Source organism: Chionomys nivalis, chromosome 20 (assembly GCF_950005125.1).
Source record: "Chionomys nivalis chromosome 20, mChiNiv1.1, whole genome shotgun sequence".
NCBI classification, from domain to species: Eukaryota; Metazoa; Chordata; class Mammalia; order Rodentia; family Cricetidae; genus Chionomys; species Chionomys nivalis.
In genome coordinates this window covers 12,987,480-13,015,217 of record NC_080105.1, presented here as the reverse complement: position 1 = coordinate 13,015,217, position 27,738 = coordinate 12,987,480, and the positions used below count along the sequence as shown (strand labels likewise).

Genomic DNA, 27,738 nt, shown 5'->3' with positions numbered 1-27,738 from the left:
CAATCTGGTATGACTCACTACAGTACCCTGCCATCCTAATGAGCAGTGAAGGTGTGATTTCACAAAGTGTTTATCTTACATTCACTTAAGGCATGAAATAAAGAGCTCTTTTCCTTACAGTGTTTGATAATTAAAGCTTTTGCAAAGCCAAATCACAAATTATTGCATCAAGTTTGAAATGGTTCTATTCTCAGGTACTATAAAGTACAATCTGGAAAGCAACAAAACTCATCAATAGCAATGAAAAGTATGCTCAGATTCTCTTTTTATTGAAGTGTTATTTATGTAATATTTTATTAAATGGCTTCCATGGATATATGTGATTTAAAAAAAAAAACCTAGCAAGTGGAAATACTCTGATGCTCACTGGGAATAACGGAAGGAGAGTTGAGAACTCCGCCCTATTTGATGCTATGAGGTTGTAAATAGAAATATTAGTAGCATGCAGGTATGATTACAACATGACTGGAGAGTTTGTTGCAATTCCTTCCTCACAGCACTTGACACATTACCATCTCAGGTCAGGTCTGTGCTACAGGAAGAGAGACGATCGATTTCAAAATTAACAAAGAAACTAGCAGTTCACGCACAATGGGTCTTAAGTTGTCTATTAATGCTTGATTCTCACAAGATAATAAATATTTCCCACAATCTCATAGTTACCTTTTAAAACTTCTGGCGCTTTGTTATTTTTCTAAAGTCATCCAGCTTCACTCTCTCTAGTTTTGACAATCTGGACAGGAGGAAGAGCAGCAAGCAAACTGAAAACATGCTCTGATCCACCACTAAACTAAGCAGATGTGTGAAAGTCACTTATGGAAAGCCTAAGGGAGACTCAGTCTCACTGAACCTGATTTTCCATACCCAAACAATGTCACAGCAGGAAAACACCCCATACTTGAGTGGAGAGGAGAACTGGGAGACTAAGCCAAGGACAGCAAAAAGACGCAACGTTTCCACTATGTGCTGGCACTGGCAGGGGCGCGAGCACCATGGGACTTGTGCTAGCTTTCAGTATGGCCTTGGGCTGCAGTGAGGCACAAGGAAGTTTCCAGGATAAAATTTGACGAGAGAGACAGGTTTAATGAGTGTGAAGGTATTTGGAAAGAGAGTTAGAATAACTGCCTTTGGGAAAAGATTATAGGGTTTTTCAACAAAAATCTGGGGAGTCGGGGGTGGACCAAAACCAAAACATTAAGAAGTCTTAAACAATTTTTTAAGTGAAACTAAAATTTTTCACTATTTATTTTGCTAACCAGTACAAGGTCAGGATGGTGGAAGACCGGCTCTGCTTTTACTCAGTGCCAGACTTAACAAGCGGTTAAAGGCATGCTTGGGGCAGAGAGGGAAAAAGAGGGAGGGAGGGAGGGAGGGAGGGAGGGAGGGAGGGAGGGAGGGAGGGAGGGAAGGAAAGGAAAGAGGGAGGGAGGGAAGGAAAGGAAAGGAAAGAAAGAAAGAAAGAAAGAAAGAAAGAAAGAAAGAAAGAAAGAAAGAAAGAAAGGAGGGGAGGGAGAAAGGAAGGGAGGGAGGGAGGAAGGAAGGAGGGGGAGGGGGAGGGGTGGGGAGAAAGAGAACTCTAGAGCAAGCAACCACACACTAAAGTGCTCAGGGTTGGAAAAGGCTGCTGCTGTCAAGGCTGCCAAATCTGAGCATGAGCCCCTCGACAGCCTTGACAATGGCAGCCTTTCCAACCCTGAGCACTTCAGTCTGTGGTCAGAGGACAAGTTGTGGGAGACCAGTTCTGTTCTCTTTCTCAACCTCCACATGTGTGCTATGGTGTGAGCACATGTGCACAGTGTGTGTGTGTGTGTGTGTGTGTGTGTGTGTGTGTTAGAGTCTACTTGTATTATTACTTCACTGTGGCTAGGTCTGATCCTCCCTCACAGCCGTTTCTTTGAGTACAAATCCCAGGAGGGCAAGCCAGTAGGTAATGTGTGTTCCCCTCCATAACTTCTACACGGCTGGTAAAGGTGCAGTACTGAAAGTAAAGGAAGGGACAGAGGACATGAGGTAGGGAAAGAAAGGTAAATGGAAAAACAGGAAGGAAAGGGGAAAGGAAGAAGGGAGATGAGGCATGTGTGAAGGAAGGAGGAGTGGGTGACCTGGGCTGCCGTCTACTTGTCTGGGGGAAGGGTCACAAGCCACTGCATGAAACAAGCTAGCTTCTGCGCCTGGGTATCTAACTGGAACTGTTTTTTCAGCAGGATCCTCTAGAGCTCAGCCTATAAAGGCTTAGATTCCCAAAGCCCAAGAGTGCTGCTAGCTGCAGTATCTTATTAAGAATGTATAAGCTTTAAAAACTGTGATTATACTCTGTGTCACTCACACAGTGGACACATTTATCTACGGGACTGGGTTATTAATCTAAATTAGGATGCATGAAAACTCGGGTGTGAACACAGTTCTCTGGGAACGAGCACTAGGCTTCAAAACCCACCTCCCTGCTTCTTTAAAAAGTATTAACCAGCATAGACTGAAAACGTTGAAGGTGGGTGTGTAACCTTTTCAAAGCATGAAAGGTCACAGAGTCAGCACTTTCACAGATGGAGTGCACAGGATTAGTGAAGAGCCATGGGAGCCTGGGTGGGATCAGCCTGCCCTGGCACAGAGGGCTTTAGGACACAAGTTTTGAGTTCTGAGCATCTTCTGGGAGGTTTGGTCTCTTCAGTGTTTTCTTCCTGGCCGACCAGGGTCACTCCTGATTCTTACTATACTTTAAATATAAAAACAAACAACCATTTCCACGTGGACTTTTATAAAACCCTAGACATAGCTGCAACAGAATTCTCTTCAAGTAACACAAAGAAGAAAGAAATATTTGGCATGTATGTAGCACAGAGGGCTCCCAGTGTGGCAATACTACCAGACCATGACTGGTTCCCAGACTCCAAAATGGTTGAAGTGTGAAGTATCTGTAAGAGCCCCAGTTCTAGTTTTGTATCTTATAGGGTTTCCCCTTGAGAATTCCAGAAATTTGTAAACCTGTATCTGTTATCCACCCAAATCAATTCCATAAAGCAGCATCCCCGAGCTAGGACCACAGACCTTATCTTATGTGTATCTTGTTACCTCATGGTTCTTTTGTAAGATGAATTTTAGAGTTCACTAGCCACTCACTGCCTAAGACGGGTCTTTTCATCTCCACTATCGATTCAGGCTCAGTGAGGAGTAGACACTTTGTTCATTTCTGCCTAGTCTCCAATATGGCATTTTGAAATGATTCTCATATCATTATTTGGATACTTTGTAGATTAAGCTATTGTACGAGAATCAGTGGCCATTGAGAGGGGACCAGAGAGAAGAAAACCTAATGGTGCAGAAAAAACTGTATATAGGGTGGAAAACTTCAATGAGACTTCTGTCAGAGGAAAATGAGAGATCAGGACTTATTTACTCTAGAGAGAAACCAGAGACAGGAAAGATGCAGAGATTCAGGAGAAATGAGACAGACATTGCAAAAGTCACAGGACACCAGAAGAGGGTATATGAAGTCACCAATATACTTCCTATCTGTGCCCTCAACTTTTCTCTAACCCTCAACTTTTCTCTAACCTGGCATCTACCACCCATCACTCTACCAAAACTTTTTTTAGAAATAATTTTCTGGATACTGAATTCATGGGATATGGTCTAAATCCTGTGTTTGACATCTCTTGATGTCTATGACACCACTTTCTCTTAGCTTTCTTGGTTCTCAGGCCACTTCATTCAGGTTCCTTTATGACTTTTCCTCTGGGACATACGGTGTGTCTGTGTATCCCCAGTTCCTATCTTCTCAGTCTACAAAACTGGAATGACATAATCCATTCCAATGCTTTGGATTGTCAATAATCTGTTGATGACTCTGTAGATTATATTTCTAGGCATCTCCTTCAGTTTCAGATCTGAATATGCAGAATTCCTACTGGACACAGTCACTTACTATTCCATAGAAATTTGAATTCATTACCGTAGTTGGAACTCACCCCCTAGACCCTTTCCTATTAACACACCCTAGTTCAAACCAGTCTGATGTATGCATGAATCTGCTTCTAGGTCAGTTTCCACACTGCAGCCAGGCTGATCTAACTCTAAGAATTCTGTCACTGTCCATTTCAAACAGTTCACTCGGACCGTCTCAGTTCTTTAACTTGGCTTTCCTGAACACTATTTATATCCCAGTCATCTTGAAGCTCCTCAGATGTGCTCTGCTTTCCCATCTCAGCATCCATATGGGATTATCCTTATCAGAACCTAGAGACGTCTATGTTTCACTCGCCATTTTAACATCACTTAGACATCACTTCCCTTGAAACTGCTTCCGTGATCTGCCCGTCTCTTCTCAGTGCTTAGTTCTACATACTTCTATGTGCTTAGCAGCCCATTCCCTTCCTTGGCACCTTTATAGAGAATTAGTGGCTAGCTACTATGTCCCTTTAGAAGACACATTTGATTCACAGAATCAAGTAAACACAAGCCTTGCTTGCTTCTGTCTCTAGCAACACTCTCCAGTATACTGAGAGCCATCTCGGGCTGGGATGCAGCGATGAATGATACCTGACCACATAGGCACTCAGGAGGGAAGACTCTCTGGACAAAAATCAAGGAACCTGGATGGGAAATTTAGGTTGAGAAAGGAGAATGGATGCAGTATCTAAGCAGACTAGTGATGTCCAGGACAGATACTAAATCATAAGTTCTTTGCATCACACCTACCACAGGCCCATCCACACAGTAGCTGATTTGATGCTAAAATGGATTAAACTGAATTTGGTCTAGTGATGGTGGCCTTTTTCTCAATACTCTGCATCCCAAAATAGGAGCGCCTGGCCTTCTGATGGAATTTTATCATAATAAACATTGCATGTTGAAAATATGAGTCACAGATAACCCTAATCCACTTGAGCTACCAACCACCAAATCCCACAGTTTAGCACACAATACACAATACACCGGAGCACCAGTTCACACTCCTGCCTATGACTGAGGCTGCAGCAGGAACCGATAGGTTTGTGCTGGAGGATTATTGACTCCATCGTTCGAAAGTGAAAATTCTGGAAAAAGGCAAGAAAAACTCTTCTAGGTCAGGACCAAATATAGAAGACAAGTAGCTGAAAGGACTGATGGGTGTGACTACATTTTCTCAGCCACACTTTAACTTTCAGGATATAATACTGTCATCCCAAGAGCAAGAAGGTGGAGCATTGTGGCACTTCTTGAACCCAACAGAAGTCTTGTGGGAAGAGCTGCCTGGCAGGGAAGACAATGTCACCTAAATCTTTTGAGTACTTGGGTGCTGGTGGGGGTGCTGGTCTCAGCTTGAAATTCCTTCAGGAAGAAAGCAGCTTCTTGTGTACACAAGACAGACCCAGACAGTGGTGACACTGCCTCTTCAGGCTTCACGCACAGTTGCTATTTGAAACACATTTTTCATCATCATTCTAATGCTTGTTATCCCCCTTCATCCTACAGTATAAATATGACGTATTACGGACCATTATTGAACACGAGTCATTCTCTCAAAGTTTTACTTTCCCCTCTGGCTAAAATGCTCTGTGCTATATTGTGAGCTTTATGTTCAATATATTCTTGGATATTTGAAAATGTTCTTGGGTGGCCCCCTTCAGTGAAAACTTTTCCAGTGCCTGTATTACTTTGTTCTACTGTTTTGGTGAATGCTCACTTTACTTGATATTCCCCTATTTTCTAGTCTTTATGTAAGTAGGACTATGTCTTAGCAACCCTTTGGAAGCCTGAAAATTTTCACAGCATCGGATATGTGACAAGCTCTCCACAGTTCTGAGAGGATACAAAACAAAAAGTATATGAAGTCCAAACCACACTGTCACCACACAATTTACCTTTTGTCTAGCATCCGCTACTGTGTTCTGGTGCACCAGGCACCCAGGAGGACTAGGGGTTATCAGCAGTGGACACTCATAGCCCGCTGTATGGAACCTCAATTCCAAGGCTTTCTGTTTATTCTCCTTTATGTGGGCAGCTCAGTATCCAATCCAAAAAACCATTCTGAAGCATAATCAGGCAAAGATTCCCATAAACAATCTAATAATAAACCTAATAAGCTTCCAATGACTGATGCTCTAGTCTCTAAGATTTATATGAGGTTATTGTGAATGGGTATGGTTCATTGCGAGTTGAGGTTTCGAACATTCAACGTTTTTAGACTTTTTTATTTTTAAAGGAATGCTAACAATAATAAAACAAAATAGAACTTGATTATAAAAGACGGCTGTTTTCTCTTTCCTTCCTCCAAACCCTTGAACATATACCTCTCTTCTCTCCTTCAAATTCATGTCCCCTTTGTTTACCAGCTGCCTTTACATGTATATATGTACATACGTGTATATTCCTAAATATCACCTGTTCAGGCTGTATAATGTCACCTTTATGTTTTCAGGGATGATTATTTGGCAGTGGACAACCAATAGGTATGATCTAGGGAGAAATATAATAAAATTTAAAACTCAAACTTAAAAAAAAATAGAAACTGAGCAGTGGTGGCTTTAATCCTAGCACTTGAGAGGCAGAGGCAGGCAAATCTCTGTAAGCTTGAGATCACCCTGGTTTACAGAGCTAGTTCTGGGACAGTTAGGCCTTACAGGAAAACCCTGTCTTGAAAAATCAAAAGATAAAAGGAAGAATATAGTTCATTACCCTTGGATAGCTAATTCTCATTATAAGTAGATGCTTCAGTAAGGCCGGCATTCTTACTGATTTAAGCACACACCCCACACACATGCATACACACATATACATGTACACACACACACAGACATAAACACAATACATATATGCACACATATGTTTGTGAACATACACAATATGTACATACATATAAATACATGTTTGGTGCTAGTCTTCTCTCTCTCTCTCCTCTCTCTCTCCCCCCCTCTCCTCCCTCTCTCCCTCCCTCTCTTTCTGAGCAGGGTTTCTTTGTGTAACAGCCCTAGCTATCCTTTGCCTTTTCTCTTTATTGAAGGAATTTTACACAACTCTCTCCAAATGCTGCTGCATTCTGTAATTCAGGAGAAGCAATTCAAAGGAGAGGGTTAGTCACAGAAAAAGATGTTAGAGAAAACAAAAAAGTGAGCCAGGAGATGGGATTTATGCCGTAGAAACAGCTGTGAAGTGTGGAATTTAATTTCAATGCCTTGCTCCCTATAGAGACAAAATCATCTGAAAGAACCAGTATGGCCTCGGCATGCACATATGCTAATTTATTAAGGCCACAAAAGACAGCGTATAAATCAGAGGCTGTAACAACTCCATAGGGAAATAAAGGACAATACAAAATAATTGGCCAAGTAAGAGCATGGTTAATCTGAATATCAACAATGCTCTCCATGTATCTGGGTTTACAAAGGAAGGCTAAATTCATAGAAAAGTAATTCTTTTAATCTTATAGATATATACGATAGCAGTTAGTTGTTTAAAATACCAATGAATCAAATATTTTTCACATATTCATATCTTCCTTCTGGAGTGTATCATTTCTAAACACTGAGTGCATATGCCATCACACAAATCTGATTCAGTTCAGTTCTGTAGATGATGGGTCCAAGGGAAGGCCATTTCCCTGAGAAACTCAAGTGTGTAAACCATTTAAGTTTGTATGTCAACAACGAACAAGTTCCCTTCCTCAGAATAAGCATGAAAACCGCAAGACCGGGCTGGGAAAGCTGCTGTGAGACAGTTAACAAAACTGTTAGAGACAGTAAAAGTTGGCGCAACCTTTACACGGACAGTTTTCAAATGTCTCAAAATACAATTGCTAATGGCTTCTACTCTTTGATTCATGACACTCCCAGCAACCCAGTTTTTAAGGGAATAAACAGATATGCATGTGTTGGCTAGTCTTCTGTCATCTGAGAGGAGGGAGTGTTAATTGAGAAAATTGAGATCAGGTTGTAGGCACGTCTCTAGCACATTTTCTTTCTTTTCTTTATTTGTCTTTCATACATTACATCCTAACTGTAGTTTTCTCTTCTCTACTACTCTTATTCCCCTCCAAAAGATGCCTCCCCTCTCCCCAAGATCCATCCATACTCCATTTCCCTTCAGAGAAGCAGGCCTCTCAAGGATATCAACTGAACACAACATAAGAAATCACAATAAGCGCAGACCCTCATATCAAGACTGGACGAGGTGACCAAGTAGGAAGAGTCCCAAAAGCAGGAAAAAAGAGTCAGAGACACCTTCACTCCCACTGTTAGGAGCCCCACAAGAATACCAAATCAACCACCATAACATATGCAGAGGACCTAGCTCCCTTTGCGCCCTGTTTAGATGATTCTGTGGACTCTGTTCTTGTAACACATCTTCTTAATTAGTGATTGATATAAGAGGACTCAGTCCATTGTAGGTGGTGTCCTCCATGGACTGGTTGGTGGTCATATCTGCCATAGCAGACTGAGCAAGCCATGGAAAGAAAGCCAGTAAGCAACACTCCAGGTGCCAGCACTCCTGGAGTTCCTGCCCCTAGTTTCCTCTGTGATTGCTTATTTATAAACCCTTTCTTTCCCAAGTTGCCTTTGGTCAATGGTGTTTTGTCACAGCAATAGAAACCCTAACTAAGATAGCACCATTATTTGTAACTATGAAAAAAATAAAAAGGCATGTCTGAAAAACTGAAAAAGGTTACATTACGGAACATTATTTAACCGAAAATATTGCAAGTGTACTAAAATAAACTCTTTCATAAACTCTAAATGGGAGGAAGAGTTGAAATGGCATCCTATGACAGTCACTAGATTAAAAAAATTCACTTCTGAAAGAACTTAATGAGAAAGTTTTTATGCTAACATGCAGAGTGAGAAGGTCAAGATGCCAAAACTATTCTTATACAAATCCAAATAGATTTTAAAGACTTTCCCTGAGAGTGGTGCGATCAAAACAGGAGAACAGGGAGTCCCAGCTCACGCCCCTGCAGAAACACTGATTTCACAGTGGCATACTGTCTTAGTCAGGGATTCTAGTGCTGCCATGAAACACCATGACCAAAGCTACTTGGATTTATTCAGCTTATGCTTCCACATCATAGAAGGTCAGGACAGGAACCTGGAGCAGGGCAGGAACCTAGAGGTGGGAGTTAATTCAGAAGCCATGGAGGGGTGTTGTTTACTGGCTTGCTCAACAAGGCTTGCTTCCTTGTAGAACTCAGGACCAGAAGCCCAAAGAAAGCATCATGTATAATTGGCTGGGCTCTCCCTCCACAAATCACTAGTTAAGAAAATGCCTACAGGCTTGCCTACAGCCCCATCTTACTGAGACATTTTCTCAGTTGAGATTCCCTCCTATTTGATGACTCTAGCTTGTGGCAAGTTGACATAAAACTAGCCAGGATACATGTAGACCCAAGTATCTATTAACAGAATGCTGGAATTTAGGTACGAGCATGCCATACCCCTAGGAGAGCACAGAACTGAGAAATCCACACTGTGACAGGTAAGGAGAATGATTTCACGTTGCCCACACCAGCCCCTCCTTCAAGATGGTGCAGAAGGAAATATTCTGACACAAGAAGTCTCTTCCCGGCTCTCTCTCCCCCTCCCTCCCTCTCCACCTCCCTCCCTTCCCTCCCTCTCCCTCCCTCCCCCACCCCCAGTATAGAGCATACATTCGGCATTCTAGCTTTTTATAAGACTAATCAAGGAATGAGTTTCTCTTGGCTCGCTACAAGCAGGATGGAACTGGCATGCTTTGGATGCCTGGGGACTGCTTAGAACAAAAGGAAAGTGGTGGGTGGCTTGCTGTAGCCAGCACAGCTTGAAACAGTCAGGAGAAAGGCACTCAGCCTTAAAGTTTCTCTCTAGGGAGGTAAAAGAGAGGAGAGCATGTGGCCATTATTCTAGACTTTCCATGGACAACCTGGGGACTCAACCTTTGCCTTGGCTCACTCCCAGCATTAGTGGAATTGATAGCTCGAGAGCCTAGGGGCTGCAGAGAACAAGAAGAAAGGCAAGACCTTGGTGCATAGAACCAATTCAGGGAGAATTCTACAGCTCCAGATTTCTCTCTTGGGAGAGAAGTGGACGAAAAGAATATGCATCCAGTGTTCTGGCTCTCCTTAGGACTATCAGAGAAAATGGCATCTGACTGATGAATTGGCATAAATTGAATGTGCAATGGCTTCTCAGAAAGAAAAAAAAAAAGCTGGGTGCCTTGCCGCTGTAGAGCCAGTTAATTTGGAGTAATGAAGACAGATGTTAGAGGGTGGAAGGACAGGCAACAGGTTTCTTGTTAAAGAACTAGCAATCCTCTATAATTGAGAAATTGCATGCACAGGTACCAAGAAATAACATGTTCTCCCCCAACCCCTGCCACAGGGTTTCTTTGTAATTTTGGAGCCTGTCCTGGCACTAGCTCTTGCAGGCCAGGCTAGCCTCGAATTTGAGAGATCCGCGTGATTCTGTCTCCAAGGATTAAAGGTGTGGCCACTGCCACACAGAAATCACACCTCTTCAAGCCAATCTCTAACCAGGTCTTGAATGGTAACATTTTTGTATCAAGCACTTTCTGAACTATCAGATGTGGTTGTTTCTTTATTTGGAAAGATTATAAACAGAACCTGGAAGCGATACAATGAAACAATAAATTTGGTTTAAGGAAGAAAAATAAATCACTAGAAATCAACCGTAAGGAAAAGAAAGTATACAGTATTATAGGAACGGCATAAGATAAAATGTAAAATAAGCACCATAAAGAGGTTCAATACGCTCAAGAAAATACAGAAATACCTAAAAGGACGGGAGAGAAAATTTTAAGCTCAAGAATGCTGCACCTGAAATGCAACACTTAGCAGAGGCTCAGCAATGGGCTGGCTCAGGCAGAAAAGCATTGAACTGCTCCACTGAGGGGATTATAAAGAGACGAAGAGTGAAAATCAATGGGAAAGCCTAAGTGGCTATGGGGACACCAACATATGCATTATGGAAGTTTAAGAAGATAAAAAGAGAAAGGGAGCAGGGAGATTCTTCATAGAAACAATGACAGAAACTTCTCAAATATGGGGAAGGGAACGGACAGATATAGCTCCACATGATAGATGTAAAGAAATCACACCAAGACTCACAATGTTATAAAAAGTCAAAGAAAATACTGTAGAGAAAAATGACTTGTCATATACCACAGGATGCCCATAAGACTATCAGCAGACTTCTCAGCAGAAACAATTCTGAGAGGCTATGAGATTTTGTATCCTGAGAGTATATTTAAAAAAAAAAAAAAAAAAAGCAAAAAGTAAAAACAAACCAACCAACAAAAAACTCCACAGAAGAATTGTTTTTGGCAAAAGTGTCCTTAAAAAATGAAGGGCATTTTTACAACATCTGTGGTCTATTACAGCAATAATCAACAGGTTATTTTATTAAATTAAAAGAAAGGGAAATGGTTAACTGGACTTAACAAACAAAGCAAACAAAAAAGGACTGACTAAATGCTATCAGTACGAACCTTTCTTTAGATTTAGAAGCAGACAGCCATAGACTAAACTCATGGAAAAGACAATCCATGTAAACAGTAGCCAGAAGTGACTCCACTCACACCAGGAAAAACACACGTCAAATAAAAATTGCCAAAAGAGACATTGTGGAACCATAATGTAATAATAATAAGGTCAGTTCACTAGGAAGATAAATAAATTTCTTTCTCCTTGTCCCTTCTCTCTCCCTCCAACATTAGGTTACCCAAATTTAAGGATCAAACATTGATAGAAGTGAAGAAAAAAAAAATCTAACCATAGATTTCCACATTCCACTTCAATAGCAGATAGAAGAGCGGCAGGTGGAAAAATGAGAGGGACTAAAAGCATACAATTCGTGAAATATTTAGACGTGTCCAGAACAGCAGACACATTACTCTTCTTAGGTGCACAGGTAACATTCTCTCCGCCATATCACACACTATGTTGTAATCTTCACAGACTTAAGACAGCTGAAATAATTTCACTTTCAGTTTACAACTACAGTGCTATAAAAACAACAGAAGAAAATATGGAGAAACTGAACGTACTCTTGCAAACTCTTTGAACCAATGTTTGAAAAAATGAAAATTATCTTGATACAAATGAAAATAGACAAAACAATGAAATCAAAAGTTAGGAAATGAATCAAAAGTAGCTCCAGTAAGAATCGGTGGCAATATTCATCTACAGTAAAAAGGAAGGCAGCAATAAATTTATGAATTTTATGCCTAAACAAACTTTAAAAGGATGGAAAGAACTAGAATTCAAGAATATGTGGAATAGAAAAGAAATGAAAAGAAATGGTGAACTCTAAGAAGTATTTTTCCCCAAACAAAACTGGTCAATATTTAGTTAAAATAATAAAGGAAGAAAGCACTCAAATAAAATCAGAGGTGAAATAACTGCACTTGACACTGAAATCAAGAAGTCTCTAAGAAAATATTATGATCAATTGTGTAGCAACATATTGGACAATCTAAAAGAAATGGACGAACCACTAGAAACGTAATCATTAAAGTTTAATCATGGAAAAACAAAACCTACTAACATATCTATAATCAGGAAGAAGATAAACTCAATAATGGAAAAAAACAAAACAAAATCAAAGCCCAAAAGCCTTGCAACAAAGAAGCCTGGACCAAATGACTCCAGCAGTGAACTAATCCCACCAAGTACCTGAAAACTTAATGCCACTACATCTTAGACACTTCCAAAGCACCAAAGACGAATTTTCCAAACTCATCTAAGGAGTCAGTATAACTGTGATATTAAATATATATATACTGAGAAAAAATTACTATCCAATATTCCTGATGAACATAGATGCAAAATCTTACCTGTAATCACAGCACCCTGAATTCAATGGTACAGTAAAATCATCAAGACCCAAACTAGAAGTATTTATCATTAAGGATAAAGCATAACCTAGCAATGGAAAATCAACCAAAGCATAAAAACCTCATACAGAGATTCACACTTATATTTATATACCTTAACATATCATTGAAAAGTACTTAATAAAATTCAATGTTTTATCAATATCATGATGAAATTATTTGAAAACTAGGCACATTTTGATATGCTTATGTGTGTAAGGAATCTAAAACCCACTAGAATAGATAAAATCAGTAATATTGCATAATGCAAACTAACACACAAAATCAGCTGCGTTTCTATAGACTAACAGAAAACAACTTGAAGGGGAATTTATCGTCCCACATAGAAATGTGTCAATAAACATAAATTCATTAGGAATAAGAAACCCTAACAGAAGATTCATACAGGGCTGGAAGACTTAATGCTGTTAAAATATCTGTTTTATTCAACTGAAACTATAGATTTACTGGAATCAATATCTTATTGACATTTTTTACAGAAATTAAAAATAAATTCTATATTCACAAAGAACCTCGAGTGTCCAAGACAATCTAAAGAGTGAAGAATGAATGTGGGAGGAATCACAGTATTGATTTCAAATCCTGTAATAAAACTCCAGCCAGCATGGTCTGAGGGCAGAACAATTTGTAGAAGAATAAACCCAGGAAAGTCCCCAAAATACAGGACCAAGTCTTTACCAGGGGCCAGTGATAAACCATGAGGAACAGAATGGTGCTGGGAAATCTTTCTATCCATTTAGAGCAAAACAAAAAACAAACAAATAAAAACCCATTAATTAGAGGAATTACATATTGAATATTTAAGACCCTAAACCACAAACATCTCAGGAAAAAACAAACAGGAAATTCTTGGTGATGATTTTTGGATAGGCCACGACAAGCACAAACAAGTAGGACTACATTACACTGAACAACTAAACATTGAATAACTGTACCCTTAGAAAACTGGAGAACTACCTGGTGCTCAATACTCCAAATAACAAGAGACATCTATGACTCACTCACAAAACAAGCAAAAACAGACATGAAAGAACAAGCAAAATGCTGTTTGAAGAAACAAAATTCTTGAATAGGATTTCTCTAAAGATATACAAATGATCACTAGGTATTTAAAAGGTACTCAACAGCACTATTATAAAAGTTTTATAAATATAAAATAAAGACTATATACACACATACATATGTATTCCAATACATTACACACAGACACACACACACACACATAATCTTTTTTTTTTTTTTTTAATATTTATTTATTATGTATACAATATTCTGTGTATATGCCTGCAGGCCAGAAGAGGGCACCAGACTCCGTTACAGATGGTTGTGAGCCACCATGTGGTTGCTGGGAATTGAACTCAGGACCTTTGGAAGAGCAGGCAATGCTCTTAACCTCTGAGCCATCTCTCCAGCCCACACATAATCTTTCTATTCATTTCTTGGTATACTTTCCATGGACTTGCCGTGTTGCCAGGAATGTCTTTTGTGTGTTAACATCTAAGAGGGTGCTGGCAGAGGGCCAGCAGTAAGTACTGCTCCTCCAGAGGACAGACGCTCAGTTCCCAACACCCACAGCAGATGGGTCACAACTCTCCGCAAGTCTAGCTCCAGTGCATTTGACACCCTCTTCTCGATTCCACCGGCAACTGCACACAGATGCACATGTAAGCACACACACACACACAGATACATGATCAACAATGTTAATATTTTAAAATACTTTTAACATTTCAGAGGGTATATAGAAGTCCCCCTCTCTAAACTCATCAGGTAACACGGATATCAGTGCCTTTCTTCTTCTCAGCCCTAATTCCCTTCCTCTTCATAGTACAGTGCGTATAAAGCCCCACTGGCCTTTACTAAGTGGTGAACAGCTTCCAGCTAAGCATATTGTTATCACTTAATCTTCCTGTCTCCATCCACACAAAGTTAGGAGCTACAAGCTCCAGAAACAACCCTTCACGGTGATAGGAACCATAAACTGAACCATGAACAGATCTGCAGGTCTGGAACTGGAAGAAAGGAATCTGACAGAAAATGTACCCAGGAAACTGGAATACATCTGAACTTTCAAGTGGAAAAGTTTGGGGACATAAAAGCCTGTGTGCATGTACATGTGTGATTGGAAGTAAGATAGTTAAATAATATACTAGAGGGCTAGTCAATCTATGTAAGAACTATTTATGAAATTAAACCTTGCTACCAGTCTCTATTTAGGGTCAGCTTACAATATTGCCTACAGAACAATTAGAACTGAGCCTACCATTTCCTATCTATTTCCTATCCATTTTCCTGATCATGTGTTTATAGTATCCATAAAACTTTGGCTTTCAACACATACACACACAAACACATACACACACATGCACATACATGTACCCAGAGACAGAGAGACAGCAATAGAGAGACAGAGAGATTCTAAGCATCAATTTATAGTCCTATGGGTGTTTGATGTGGCTTTCTTGTATACCTTAGCATAACATGATACATGTTCAGTCAGTGTTTTGTACAGCTCTGTTGGGCATGAACAGACTAGCCCTATTTTAAGCTGCTGACAAGCTTTAAGATACTCCATACTAAATGGAACAGGAACTTTCATGCAAAGCCTAGTCTGAGTTATTTGGCATTACACAGTAGCAGTTTACTGCCTGGATTCTGAGTGAAAATGCTAATAAGAATGACTCTACATCTTGTTTGTGATTAAAAACTTCCACTTGCCCAGCACAAACCATAAGACACAGACTAATGACTTATTCATGCAAAGAAAATAATTTACTAAAGTATAATTTACGAATTTACTAAAGTGGATCAGGAACACATGGGCATATCAAAATCAAATCAGAAAATCTAGGTTCATGAACCCGTCAATTGTAGGGGAAGCCCCAGCCAATCACCTTGCTAGTAGGGTAGGGTCCCCTGAGGATATTTTTTACTAATAAATATTGCTGGTGTGCTCCCCTCTTCCCTTCTGCTTTCCTGTTCTCTGCTGGAACCTCAGTTCTGTAAGTTTTTTTCTTTATTAAAGCTGAATATTTTATTATAATTTCTGTCTGCCATTCATTTGCACCGTTACATTTTGGCGCCCAACGTGGGGCTCTTTGCCTCCACTCCTGTGCAGCCTGGGGTGCAGACTTGAATTTTAGTTTAAGAGAGCTGCGCCTCCCTATCTCGCCGCTCTCTGCCTGGGTCCTAACTTCCAGACACAGCGCGCTCCTGGCCCACTTGCCAGGCGCCCCGCTGTTTTTTTAGTACACAGCTGCAGCTCGGAGGCTCAAGCACAGCGCTTGATTTTCACAGCACTCGCAACAGAGTGCCGGACACACCTGACTCGGGCCCCAGCACTAGAGTTTGCAGTACAGTGGTGGATAGGCAACTCGGCCCCGCCATCACAACCAGCCAATCACCTTGCTTGTAGGGCGGGGTCCCCTGAGGATATTTTTTACTAGTAAATATTGCCAGTGTGCTCCCTCCTTCCCTTCTGCTTTCCTGTTCTCTGCTGGAACCTTGGTTCTGTAAGTTTTTTCCTTATTAAAGCTGAATATTTTATTATAATTTCAGTCTGCCGTTCATTTACGCTATTACAGTCAATGACACCAGATCAAGGAAGGAAGGAAGCCCATTATCACCAACATCTACTGAATTGCCATATTATGCACTGCATGCATTATAGAATCTATAGGTGATAGGTTCCTACCTCCTGTTCCAGGGACTTCAACTCAACAAGGTTCTGGACCTGTGCTTGAATAAGCTCTGCTGTGAACTGCTTCCTCACTACTTCAGCCAGTAGTGGGCTGTAACACCTCATCACATGACTCTGCACCACGTGACCCTGAGTGTCTGTCCATCAGCTCTCTGTCTTTTCCTTTAGTAGTCGCTCTAACTCTCTGAAAGCCTCTCTATATGGTACCATGTGATCTGGGAGTTAGTTGTAATTAAGACGAGAAGAAAAGAACTTCTGACTGCCAAGGACCCTTATCAAGCAATGTCAAGGTTATCTGGTGAGTGGCAGGCAAAGTAATTGACACAGCTCAAAGACTTCAATAAACTGTCATTGCAGGAAGACATGTGCACCCGTGTTTTCGACAGTGTCCTCAGAGCAGTAAGTTTGGTTTTACCCACTGCACTTTACCTTTTGTAAGTACAGAACGGTTCCCTTCAGGACAGCATAGAAGGTTTTCCATCCCCGCTTTCCTCTGGGAGCTAAGAAGGGAAAAATGTAAAAGTTTAGTTGACAAAAATCAGCATTTTAGAAGAACAGTTTAAAACTTCAACATGATGATAGTTTTTTTTCAATGTTCTGATTTGTTAGCTATCAATGGGATGATAACCAAAAATTCCTTTAAAACTATTTGTTCTAAAACACTTCCCATGAATTGTATTTCATCCTCCCAGTAATCCTGCTGAGCGGGCATTATGACTTTCCTCTTTATTTAAAATGAACACAGAGAAGCATCTTGCACATGGTCCTATAATTGGAGCAAGGAAAGCTGGAAACAGAGCCCTGGTAACACAACTTACCCTCTATCCTCCATGACAGATGGCTCCCAGAAAGACAAAAACAAAACCCCCAGGAAAACAAAAACAGGTAGATGAGAGATACATATGAATTCAAGCAGATTTAGGCACTACCTCAAACATTCCTAAAGTCAGTTCATTCATAAGTCTTACTATTACTTTTGTTTTCCTAGACTATGATGCAGACTTTCTCTACCCACTTCACCAGTTCTATTAACTCTACAAGTCACTCAAGCACAAACACAGATCAGAAAAAAGCTCACCACTTATTCTAATAACACTGAACTGTGGGTCTAGAAAACGTTATCACTTGCATGCTGTTTTCCTGAACATGTTAGCACAAACACAGGGGCAGGGGCATTTAGTCAGCCGTTAAGTATACATTTGGCTTTTTTAATTTGGGCACCCGATTAATTTTGGAAATACTCATATACAAATATCTTTTAGCTGAATTATCAGGACTCTCAGCTTGGGATTCAGGTAACTATCCACGTACAGAGTCCAAGGGTTCTTGCCAGCAGCACACTGAGATAGCCACCTGGCAAGAAAGACCTCAAAACATCCGCTCTGCAGGTTTCTAGAGGAAATAGAAAATACCATCCCTTCTGTTTCTACTAGGTAAAATTTAAAGGTATGTGCTGAAAATATTTGTTTAAAAAAAGGTACATTATAATTTTCTTTGTTAAAAAAAAAGAAAAAGGTGGATTAACGCGAGGGAGAATTTAGCAGGTAGTCATGGCACTTTAGGAGACGATAAATTCTGATCCTGCCCACATGATAATCAAGCATATAGGAGTGACCATGGGCTATGCTTTGAAGTGGGCTCTGAAGTAGCATGGTACAGTCTAGAATTCATGTTATCTCAGAATTGATCCCTTCCTGAAATTTCATACAATCCCTGAGGACTTTAGCCCATACATTAATATATGTGGACAATTTGCATAACTTTGTATAAGCAAAACACTGGCTAAATGCTGGTCAGAAACAAAGAAAAGCCTGTTTCCTATAAGATGTATATAGATATAGATATAGATATAGATATAGATATATACGTATATATCTCTATCTATCTATCTATCTATCTATCTATCTATCTATCTATCTATCTATCTATCTATCTATCTATCTATCTATCTATAGAAAGGTCCTAGTGTTGAGTCAGAGGCTCTAAGACTAGTGTAGGAGATCTTGAGATAGCTTCAATGCAGAGATCTATAGATCTCTTTTCTAACATGAAGTAGAAATATGTCCATGAAGCCAAGCAGAGGTTCTTTAGCACCACCATAGCACCCCTATCAGAAACAGATTCTGAAGAGCAGCTCACGTGAAATAGCAACCTAAACACTGCCCCTGAGGACCAATGCCAATCACCTTTACTGTACTTGCTACTTTTCCATTTTCCACAGATGTGTAAGATGTAATCTGGTCCTTTTTCTAATTATAATTACAGTCTTTTATAGTTATGACTGGCATAGTCTGGTCAATTATGAGTTAAGCAAGTGTTCATTGACTACAGTCAGTTTGCAGTAAAGCTTCTCACCACAATGCTCTGAGTAAAGAACTATTATCACCTCCATTGACTCAGGGGACTGTGAGTGTAAATAAGAGAACTGGAAAAAGGAGGACCGCTGTGCACAGCGGTAAGCTGAGAGGTTCTCTGATTTCCGCCCCTACCATCTCCATAGAGTTGCTATTGAGACTGCAGAAAGCTAGGCTCATCTTGCCAAACATAATGGATTGGACACCGGGAATGAAGAACAACTGTGGGATGCATGGAGACTGGCTACACATTCATGTGCTATTTTTCTTTTTTTTTTTTTCCATTTTTTTGTTCAGTTCTTTTTATTGTTTATTTATTTATTAAAGATTTCTGCCTTCTCCTCGCCACCACCTCCCATTTCCCTCCCCCTCCCCCATTAAGTCCCCCTCCCTCATCATCCCTAAGAGTAATCCGGGTTCCCTGCCCTGTGGGAAGTCCAAGGACCACCCACCTCCATCCAGGTCTAGTAAGGTGAGCATCCAAACAGCCTAGGCTCCCACAAAGCCAGTACGAGCAGTAGGATCAAAAACCCATTGCCATTGTTCTTGAGTTCTCAGTAGTCCTCATTGTTCATTATGTTCAGCAAGTCCGGTTTTATCCCATGCTTTTTCAGACCCAGGCCAGCTGGCCTTGGTGAGTTCCTGATAGAACATCCCCATTGTCTCAGTGTGTGGGTGCACCCCTTGCGGTCCTAAGTTCCTTGCTCGTGCTCTGTCTCCTGCTCATGATTTGGACCTTGAGATTTCAGTCCGGTGCTCCAATGTGGGTCTTTGTCTCTGTCTCCTTTCATCGCCTAAATGTTTTTCTTTGGGTTCACCTTCTTAATTAGCTTCTCTAGGACCACACATAATAGGCTCAATGTCCCCTATTCATGGCTAGAAACCAAATATGAAAGTATATGCTCAACTATGTTCATAGCAGCATTGTTTGTAATAGCCAGAACCTGGAAACAACCTAGATGCCCTTCAATGGAAGAATGGATGAAGAAAGTATGGAATATATACATATTAGAGTACTACTCAGCAGTAAAAAACAATGACTTCCTGAATTTTGCAGGCAAATGGACGGAAATAGAAAACACTATCCTGAGTGAGGTGAGCCAGACCCAAAAAGAGGAACAGGGGATGTACTCACTCATGTGCTATTTTTCTAAAAGCTGGCAGTGGCTCTAGAGATGGTCAATAGTGAAACTATCACTAACTCTTCAGTATCCTGAGCCAATCATTAGTCTTTCTCTGTTCCACACTGAAGGACCTTATTTTGAGCTGTAACATGAAAAATTCCTAACACAAACCTCATACTATTTTCTGATAGAATGTTTCTTTTCAAGATCGCATCATGACCTGCCCCTTAACTTTAATTAGGTCTCTGCTCACGTGTTATTTCATCCAGGAGCCTTCTCCCCACTTCTGTACCACTATACACACTCTCTTCAGTCTCCAAACTTAACATTCTCTCGCCTTCCAGAAATGTAACATGCTTTCAAACATAACAAACTCCCTCCTTACTCTTTCTCCCTTTCTCCTGTCTCCTGGAATTCAAACTCCAGCATCAGGCATGTGAGACAGACAATGTTCTATCTTTGAGCTACATCTCTGTTCTAGCTTTAATTTCCCTTGGATTATTTAATTTTTGCATAAATTTATCACAAGTATTACATAGTACTCTTCTCAAACTAGAATGGAACCCCCCAATGTATGCTGGGTTGTTGGTATCTACAGAAGATAAATGCTCCATTCCCAACTAAAAATGTCAAAATGTCCAAAATAGGCAGATAAACAACATATGACCCAGCAGATATTAATATTATGGAGAAGACTGTGTACCATCGGACATGGTAGTTTATGACCATAACTCCAGCAAGTAAGCACTCAGGAAGGTGAGGCCCAAGAACTGCCATGAGTTTCAGGCTAGCCCAAATGGAGCTACAAAGTTCAGGCTATCACAAGCTACAGTGTAAGACTCAAGTTTCAGAACACCAAATTAAAAAAAAAGTCACTTAAGAAAAACATTAATTGTTCCATTAAGATGATGTTGGATATGGAATAAAATATCAGAAAATAACCAGGCTTATAGGAACTAATATAGCTTGACAAATTATGAGGATATTTGATTAAGGAGGGTTGATTAAGGAATGAACAGCAGGGACAACTGACTTTAAGACTCCAAAGATTCTAAGAGGTTTGGGAATTCTTATAAAGTGGATCTGGTTGAGGGAAGATGTTGGAATACTTGTCTTAGTAAACTTTAAAAAGTTGAGCATTGAAAACTCTTAACTGTAGTAAGGACAGTGACTTCACTTAAGTGAATGCTATAAACACTGAGCTAAGAAGAGCAAGCCTACTAATGAGTTATCATCATGCCCTGGGCTCTTTATAAGATTTACAAAGAGGTTAGTGCTTAGATTCTTACAGTCTATCTCTGAAGTTGCAGGTCACTGATAATCAGGGAAGGAAGGTTATTGGTGACCATCAAGTCTTTTTAAGTCCAGAAGCACCTTGTGACCCATGGGATGACATAGCCAGAGGCGCTGCTGAGCATGCAACTCTACAAATAGCAGCTCAAGTCAAGTGCTGTAACTGTGAAACACCCAAGGCTCACCAGCACTTTAAAATGCCTCTAGGCAAGAGTTGTTTCAGGTCAATAAAAATAATTCACAGTGGCAAGGAAGAGCAGCCCCAGAGAAGATTTGTTCTTTAACAAAAGGGACACAGCATGGCTGGTTCTCTCAAACTTGGGAGCTCTATTAAGACTTCAGCAGCTTCTGAAAGATAACCCTCACCCATGAACACTGCCCACTGCCATAGATTTTATCCCAAGTGATGCCTCCATGTTTCCTGCTTAGGTTTTCATAACTGTGGCCAAGTGTCTTGCATTTATCTGACTTCCTAGGCTTTCAAGTGCTTCCCACCTTATCATAAAAGGGTAGCCAGTGTGTATCTCCCGAGAGCAGCAAGTCACTGAAGTGATGCTAAAATACTGTCAGCTAATCAACCATCCTATATCCCTCATCTGTTTGCTATGATTGGCTCAGCCAGCCCTTTGTTTTCTGGGTTCCCTACCTGTGCTTCAACCAACTACAGATACTGATCTTTCCCTCCTCCACCACCACTGCCCTCCCCCACAAAAAAAGTGCCACAAAGAAAAACTTGAGTTTGTTGTTTGCCAAGCTGTATGCTGAATTCCCAAGAATGATGTAGTCTCCTGTTATTTCTCAGCTTCTCAGACTCTAGCATTCCTTTCTTGAACATCCTTCACTTGGAGACTACTTCACATACCTGTAGTTAGGCCTGCATCTAGCTAGGGCTGCATTGCACTGAACATAGAGAATTTTTTATTTTTCAATTCCTAAACAACAAAGTAGAACATCTATGGTTTTTGGCATTACCAGTAATGGAGAAATGAATTAAGTACATGGGGGATGCTCACAGGTTATGTGTAAAATATCCCATCAGAACACAGCAGTTTGGGAACCAGAGCTCTGCAGTTAGAAAGGGATGACTGTGCAACAGACTTAAATCAGAGAGAAAATACCTACAATCAGACCTTAGTCATTACTGTTTTTGAATGATAATCACCTGGTAATAAATGTTATATTTTCTATATTTGTCATTGTTTCCCAACCATTTTTATATTAATTACGTTTGACTATGACTTTAAAATACTCCATTGCATTAACATATATCTAACTAGCAAATGCTCTAGGATACATACAAATATTTATCTAGAATCAGTAGCAAAAATAAAACACAAATATAGTAACAATACACTATCTAAAATTATAGATTAGCAGTCTAGAGACAACTGTTATTACCAACATGATGATGTATTAATTGTAACATTGTAATAATAAACTTGTTTTTAAAAAGGATAATGATATATCATGTCATTAAACAAATATTTGCAAAGGATAACACTGTACAGCTATGTTCTATCTTACTTAATGCATTGTTACTGGCCAGAATCCTCTTAGGATAATGATATTTTCTAGCTGAAGTAACAGCTTAGTTCCGTCTATGAGCCAAGCACTGTGCTGAATACAAAAAGCCTGGCTGATTATTTCCAGTTTAAGGATTCTGTGCTCTATTTGTTCTCTGTTGGAATAGTCTTATCCATAACTCTACCACAAAAGACTTCATTGCTTTCCTTTTGCAATTTAGCGTTTCTGCTCAGTTAAATGACACCTACTCAGATATAATTGACTCTTCCTACCTTCCCCTCCAAGAGTATTACTGGCACAAAAACTGATGCTCAGAAAAATTTAAAAATCTTATCAATGACCTATCTCATTTCAAAGATCAAATTCTTAATTTGGTGCTGTGTAAAGCCCCAAATTTCATACATAAAGTTTTAGTACCATGATTAATTTTTCTTTTAGGGAACTAGTTCAAACTTTCTCTGTAGCTTTGCTTCTGTGGTCTCAGTTACCCAGTAGATTACATTAAGCTGAGAATTCTAGAAGTTAGAAATTCATGCTCTAAATTGCATGCTGTTCTGAGTAGTACGATGCAATCCCAAATCATTGTGATCAAGTCAGCCCAGGGTCTTTTTATCATCCACGGGTCCAAATTAGCCATACTGTTTACAAAGTTAGATCCTCAGTAACCATCTCTGAGTCACCCCCTTGGTTTTACAACAGTAGTGATCTTGGGAGTTTGAATATGCAAAGGAGAAAGTGCAAAGTGCTTCCTTTAAGAGGAAAGAAAGTGAGAAAAAAAAAAAGATTCTTCTGTTGAGTTTGTTAGGGATTATGTTAAGAACAGATCTATCCATTAACCTAAAAAGAAGGAAAAAGAAATCTGCACTGATTTACTGCAGCACTTCAGAAATGCAGAAGTTCTAACAACATGCACGATGACTGCTTAGTGACTAGGGAAACAGCTTTTGCTTACAGCGTTCATTCCTGTCCACAGTTTCAGGCAGGGAGTAGGGATCTGGAAATGTATGTTCTGAGGAAACCGGAACCACTTTGCTGTTGCTTATGTTGTTGCTGGTCGTGCTTGGCACGGGGACCAGCACTTCCTGCATACCGAGCCTATGAACTCCACTGTGCGTTTCCCACATAATATTTTTAATTTCAATTTTAATTAATTACGAATTCAATAATGCATTAAATTAACATAACAGAGATACAAAACTTACTTTCTTCCATCTCTTAAATGTTAACTAAACCTAAAGGGTAAACAGTAAAAATAGAAGAACTTCTAAAAATTAGATGCAGTGAAAACTGCATTTCTCTTCCAGCAAGAAATACGTCAGAGACTCTGTACCCAGACTTTTTTGGTCCTGAAAGATTGGCAGTTTATGTTCCACTGTTCCCTGTCAAAAGTACTGCTTCTGGGGAGAATGGTGGGTGGCCTCCTTTCACCAACTTCGTTGCCGAAAAGAGTAGATTTAAATTAAAGACACAGCCATTAACATGGAGCTTCATCTAGAGCATACTTTTTAGGTTTAAATGTAGGACTGTAAACGGGCACTCTTGAAACTCCACCAAATCCAACTGTCACAGACAAAGAACTATTTGATACATGCATGGCATCTTTCATTGTGCGGCTCTCGGCCTTGTGTGGATAGCTGACACTTCTTAACTACCCATTTTCCACAGAATAGCGAAGTCAAAAGGGGAGGGAGACCTTAGCCTTCCTTTAAACTTTTTTTTTTTTGGTCTTTTCTTACATGAGTCTCTCTCTTATAAGAGACAACTGTCTTATGGAAAAAAAAAACAACCCTTTTATTATCTCTTAATTATAGTGTCGCTGTTCCCAACATTATACAATAGCAACGAATTCTGTCTGCATTGCCATTATAACTCTGTTTTCAGTATGGGTGACTCAGGATAACTGATTCACATTTTCAGAACTTATGATGACAGACAATTGTGCAAATCCCTCTAGAGTGAGTGGAAGCCCCCTATTTTCTGGGCACCCTACGCAGTCTCCTGCATGTCCAATGAAGAAGACTGAAGATACATTCCATCACAAGTTCTCTTAACATTACACAACCGGCAATAGGAAAATACTTCAAAAATAAGATATATAGGATTAGTAATATTAGTGCACAATCAACAGTGAAAATGCTATCATTAAACATTTAACAATTACTGAAGTGATGATCTTCTATGATTCTTCCCTTCTAGTCCCTTTGCTGAAAAGAATCTACTTCTCAATATTTGAACTATTTCTCCTGGTAGTTAGCCAATATGATACTCTGAAACATGTGTTTCTTTGCTATGTTTCAACGGATTATAAACCTTCTCTCTTGGCTACTGGTTGGGATAGACGAGGCTTTAGCAAGTGAAGCATTACTTCATCGTATGTATTTTAATTTATATGTCTATTATCCTCTGTGGTTTAAAGGAACACCATGACAACACTGTTGCTTTATTGAGTTTTTTTTTTTGTTTGTTTGTTTGTTTGTTTTTTCCCTTAGCAGGGCATCGTGGAACATAGCTTTCTGCTAGAACTTAGAGGCAGGCAGATGTCAGTGAGCAACAGACCAACCTGATCTACATACCAAGTTCCAGACCAGCTAGAATTAACAGTGGGATCCTGTCTCACCACACCCATTTTTTTCTAGTTTAATTACAGTTTTGTAGACATGGACTCATATAGCTGAGGCTAGCCTGGGGCTCACTATCTTATTAAGAACAACCTTGAACTTTTGATGCTACTATACCACCGCACTTGAATTATATGGTATTGAGAATAGAAATAAGGGATTTATTTGGGCATGGTTGGCTGGATTCTACCAACTGAACTATATCCACAACAATGCCTTAGCTTTACTAAGGTAATACTAACACACAAAAACTTTACTAAGGATCATTTGATATTTAATACTTATATACATTGTGAATTACCACACTCCAGCTAATTAGCACAACTTTTACTTCATAGACTTCTAGTTTTCCTATTCATTTTTCAATTATATGTGACTGATGTCACTGTTTACTGTATAGGCAGTATCTTTCATCCTCTTCTTTAGAAGAACATATTTTTTTCTGCTTTCCTGCCCCCCTACTTTTATTTCACAATTCCTTTTACTGGAGACTGTACAGTCAATCTAGACAGTATAAAAATTGTATTATATGTGGTACTGTTGCCAATCTATCTAATAGGATCTAGTCTTTGCATGCCTGAGAAGGACTGGCTTGTGTTAACTGATACGTGAAGCCTCACTCTGACTGGAGAGGTGGTTGGTCCTTTGACAGGAGAACCTAAACTGTACAAAATGGAGGAAAAGGCAAACACTAGGAAGCATTCCTTGTTCTGTTTTTTTTTTTTTTTTGAGTTGGACGTTGAAATGTTTATTTCAAATTTCCATTCCTCTTCTATATCAAATGATTGCAGTGTTTTTGAATTTTGTGGGTTTTTTTATTATTATTTTTTTTTAATTAAAAATTTCTGCCTCCTCCCCGCCTCCCTTTTCCCTCTCCCTCCCCCCACTCTCCATGCCCCACTCCTCTCCCCCACTCCCTCTCTAGTCCAAAGAGCAGTCAGGGTTCCCTGCCCTGTGGGCAGTCCAAGTTCCTCCCCTCTCCATCCAGGTCTAGGAAGGTGAGCATCCAAACAGGCTAGGCTCCCACAAAGCCAGTACATGCAGTAGGATCAAAACCCAGTGCCGTTGTCCTTGGCTTCTCAGCAGCCCTCATTGTCCGCCGTATTCAGTGAGTCCGGTTTTATCCCATGCCTTTTCAGTCCCAGTCCAGCTGGCCTTGGTGATCTCCTTATAGATCAGCCCCACCTTCTCAGTGGGTGGTGCCCCCATTGCGATCTTGACTTCCTTGCTCACGTTCTCCCTCCTTCTGTTCCTCATTTGGACCTTGGGAGCTCCTTGTTCTGTTTCTTATGACTGTAATGTGAAAAGGTTCGAGTTCCTGCTGCTTTGACTTCCTATCGTGATCCACTACTTTAAATTGTGATACAAATAAAAACCATTAAATAATCTGAGTAATTTCTTCCTTGTGAAACTGGCTTGTCCTAATTTTAGCACACTGACAAGCAGGATCAGACTCATGATGTGAAATTCACAAAGAATCAATAAAGGTAAAAAACAAAAACAAAAACAGGATCTTTTATTTATTTATGTGTTTCTTTGTTTATTTTTGGTTTTTCAAGATAGAACTTCTCTGTGTAGTTTTTGAGTCTGTCCTTGAACTTGATCTGTAGACCAGGCTGGCCTTGAACTCACAGAAATCTGCCTGCCTCTGCCTCCCGACTGCCTGGATTAAAGGCGTGCACCACCACCACTCAGCTAAAAACAGAATCACTCTTCTCCTTAAGATTGTGCCTACATTAATTAGACGCTATAGATCTAAATTTCTTATAACACTATATATATATATATATCTTCATTTCAAACTATCCTTTAACATTTAAATTTTTAAAACTTAAATCACAGTATTATGAGAAAATCACAATATAAAGAACCATTTAGTTAAATGTATAGTTTCGTGAAAAGTTAAGTGCTTAGCATTCAAAACACCTGGTTTCAATCCTAAGAACAGAGAAAAAAAATCTATCCATTATCCATCCGTCCGTCATCTATCTATTTACTTATATATCTATATATTGATAGATGGATCAGTGTTTTTTTCTATTGTTTGTGATTTTCTAAGTTTTAAACATCCTCTACCCAAGGGTTATAAAGTACTGTTCCATACTTCTAAAAACCTTAAAGCTATGTTTCTTGAATTATTACGTTTATCTATAAGACAATGATTTTCACGTTAGAACTGAGGTACAGATGCATTGCATACTCACACATGTAAAGAGCACACATGAATATACACATACACAGGGCTATGCCTGTAGTACACACACACA

At 39.8% G+C, this 27,738-nt stretch overlaps 1 protein-coding gene across 5 annotated transcripts in view; it reads right to left on the bottom strand.

Annotated features, from left to right (window-relative positions):
- The window catches only part of Psd3 (pleckstrin and Sec7 domain containing 3), a 439,685-nt gene that overhangs the window by 38,286 nt on the left and 373,661 nt on the right, over positions 1 to 27,738 (bottom strand). For all 5 annotated transcript variants that reach the window (XM_057753140.1, XM_057753141.1, XM_057753142.1 and 2 more), the window contains one exon: positions 16,988 to 17,058. In XM_057753140.1, coding sequence (XP_057609123.1) covers positions 16,988 to 17,058 — 71 coding nt within the window. The remainder of the gene's footprint in view (positions 1 to 16,987; positions 17,059 to 27,738) is intronic.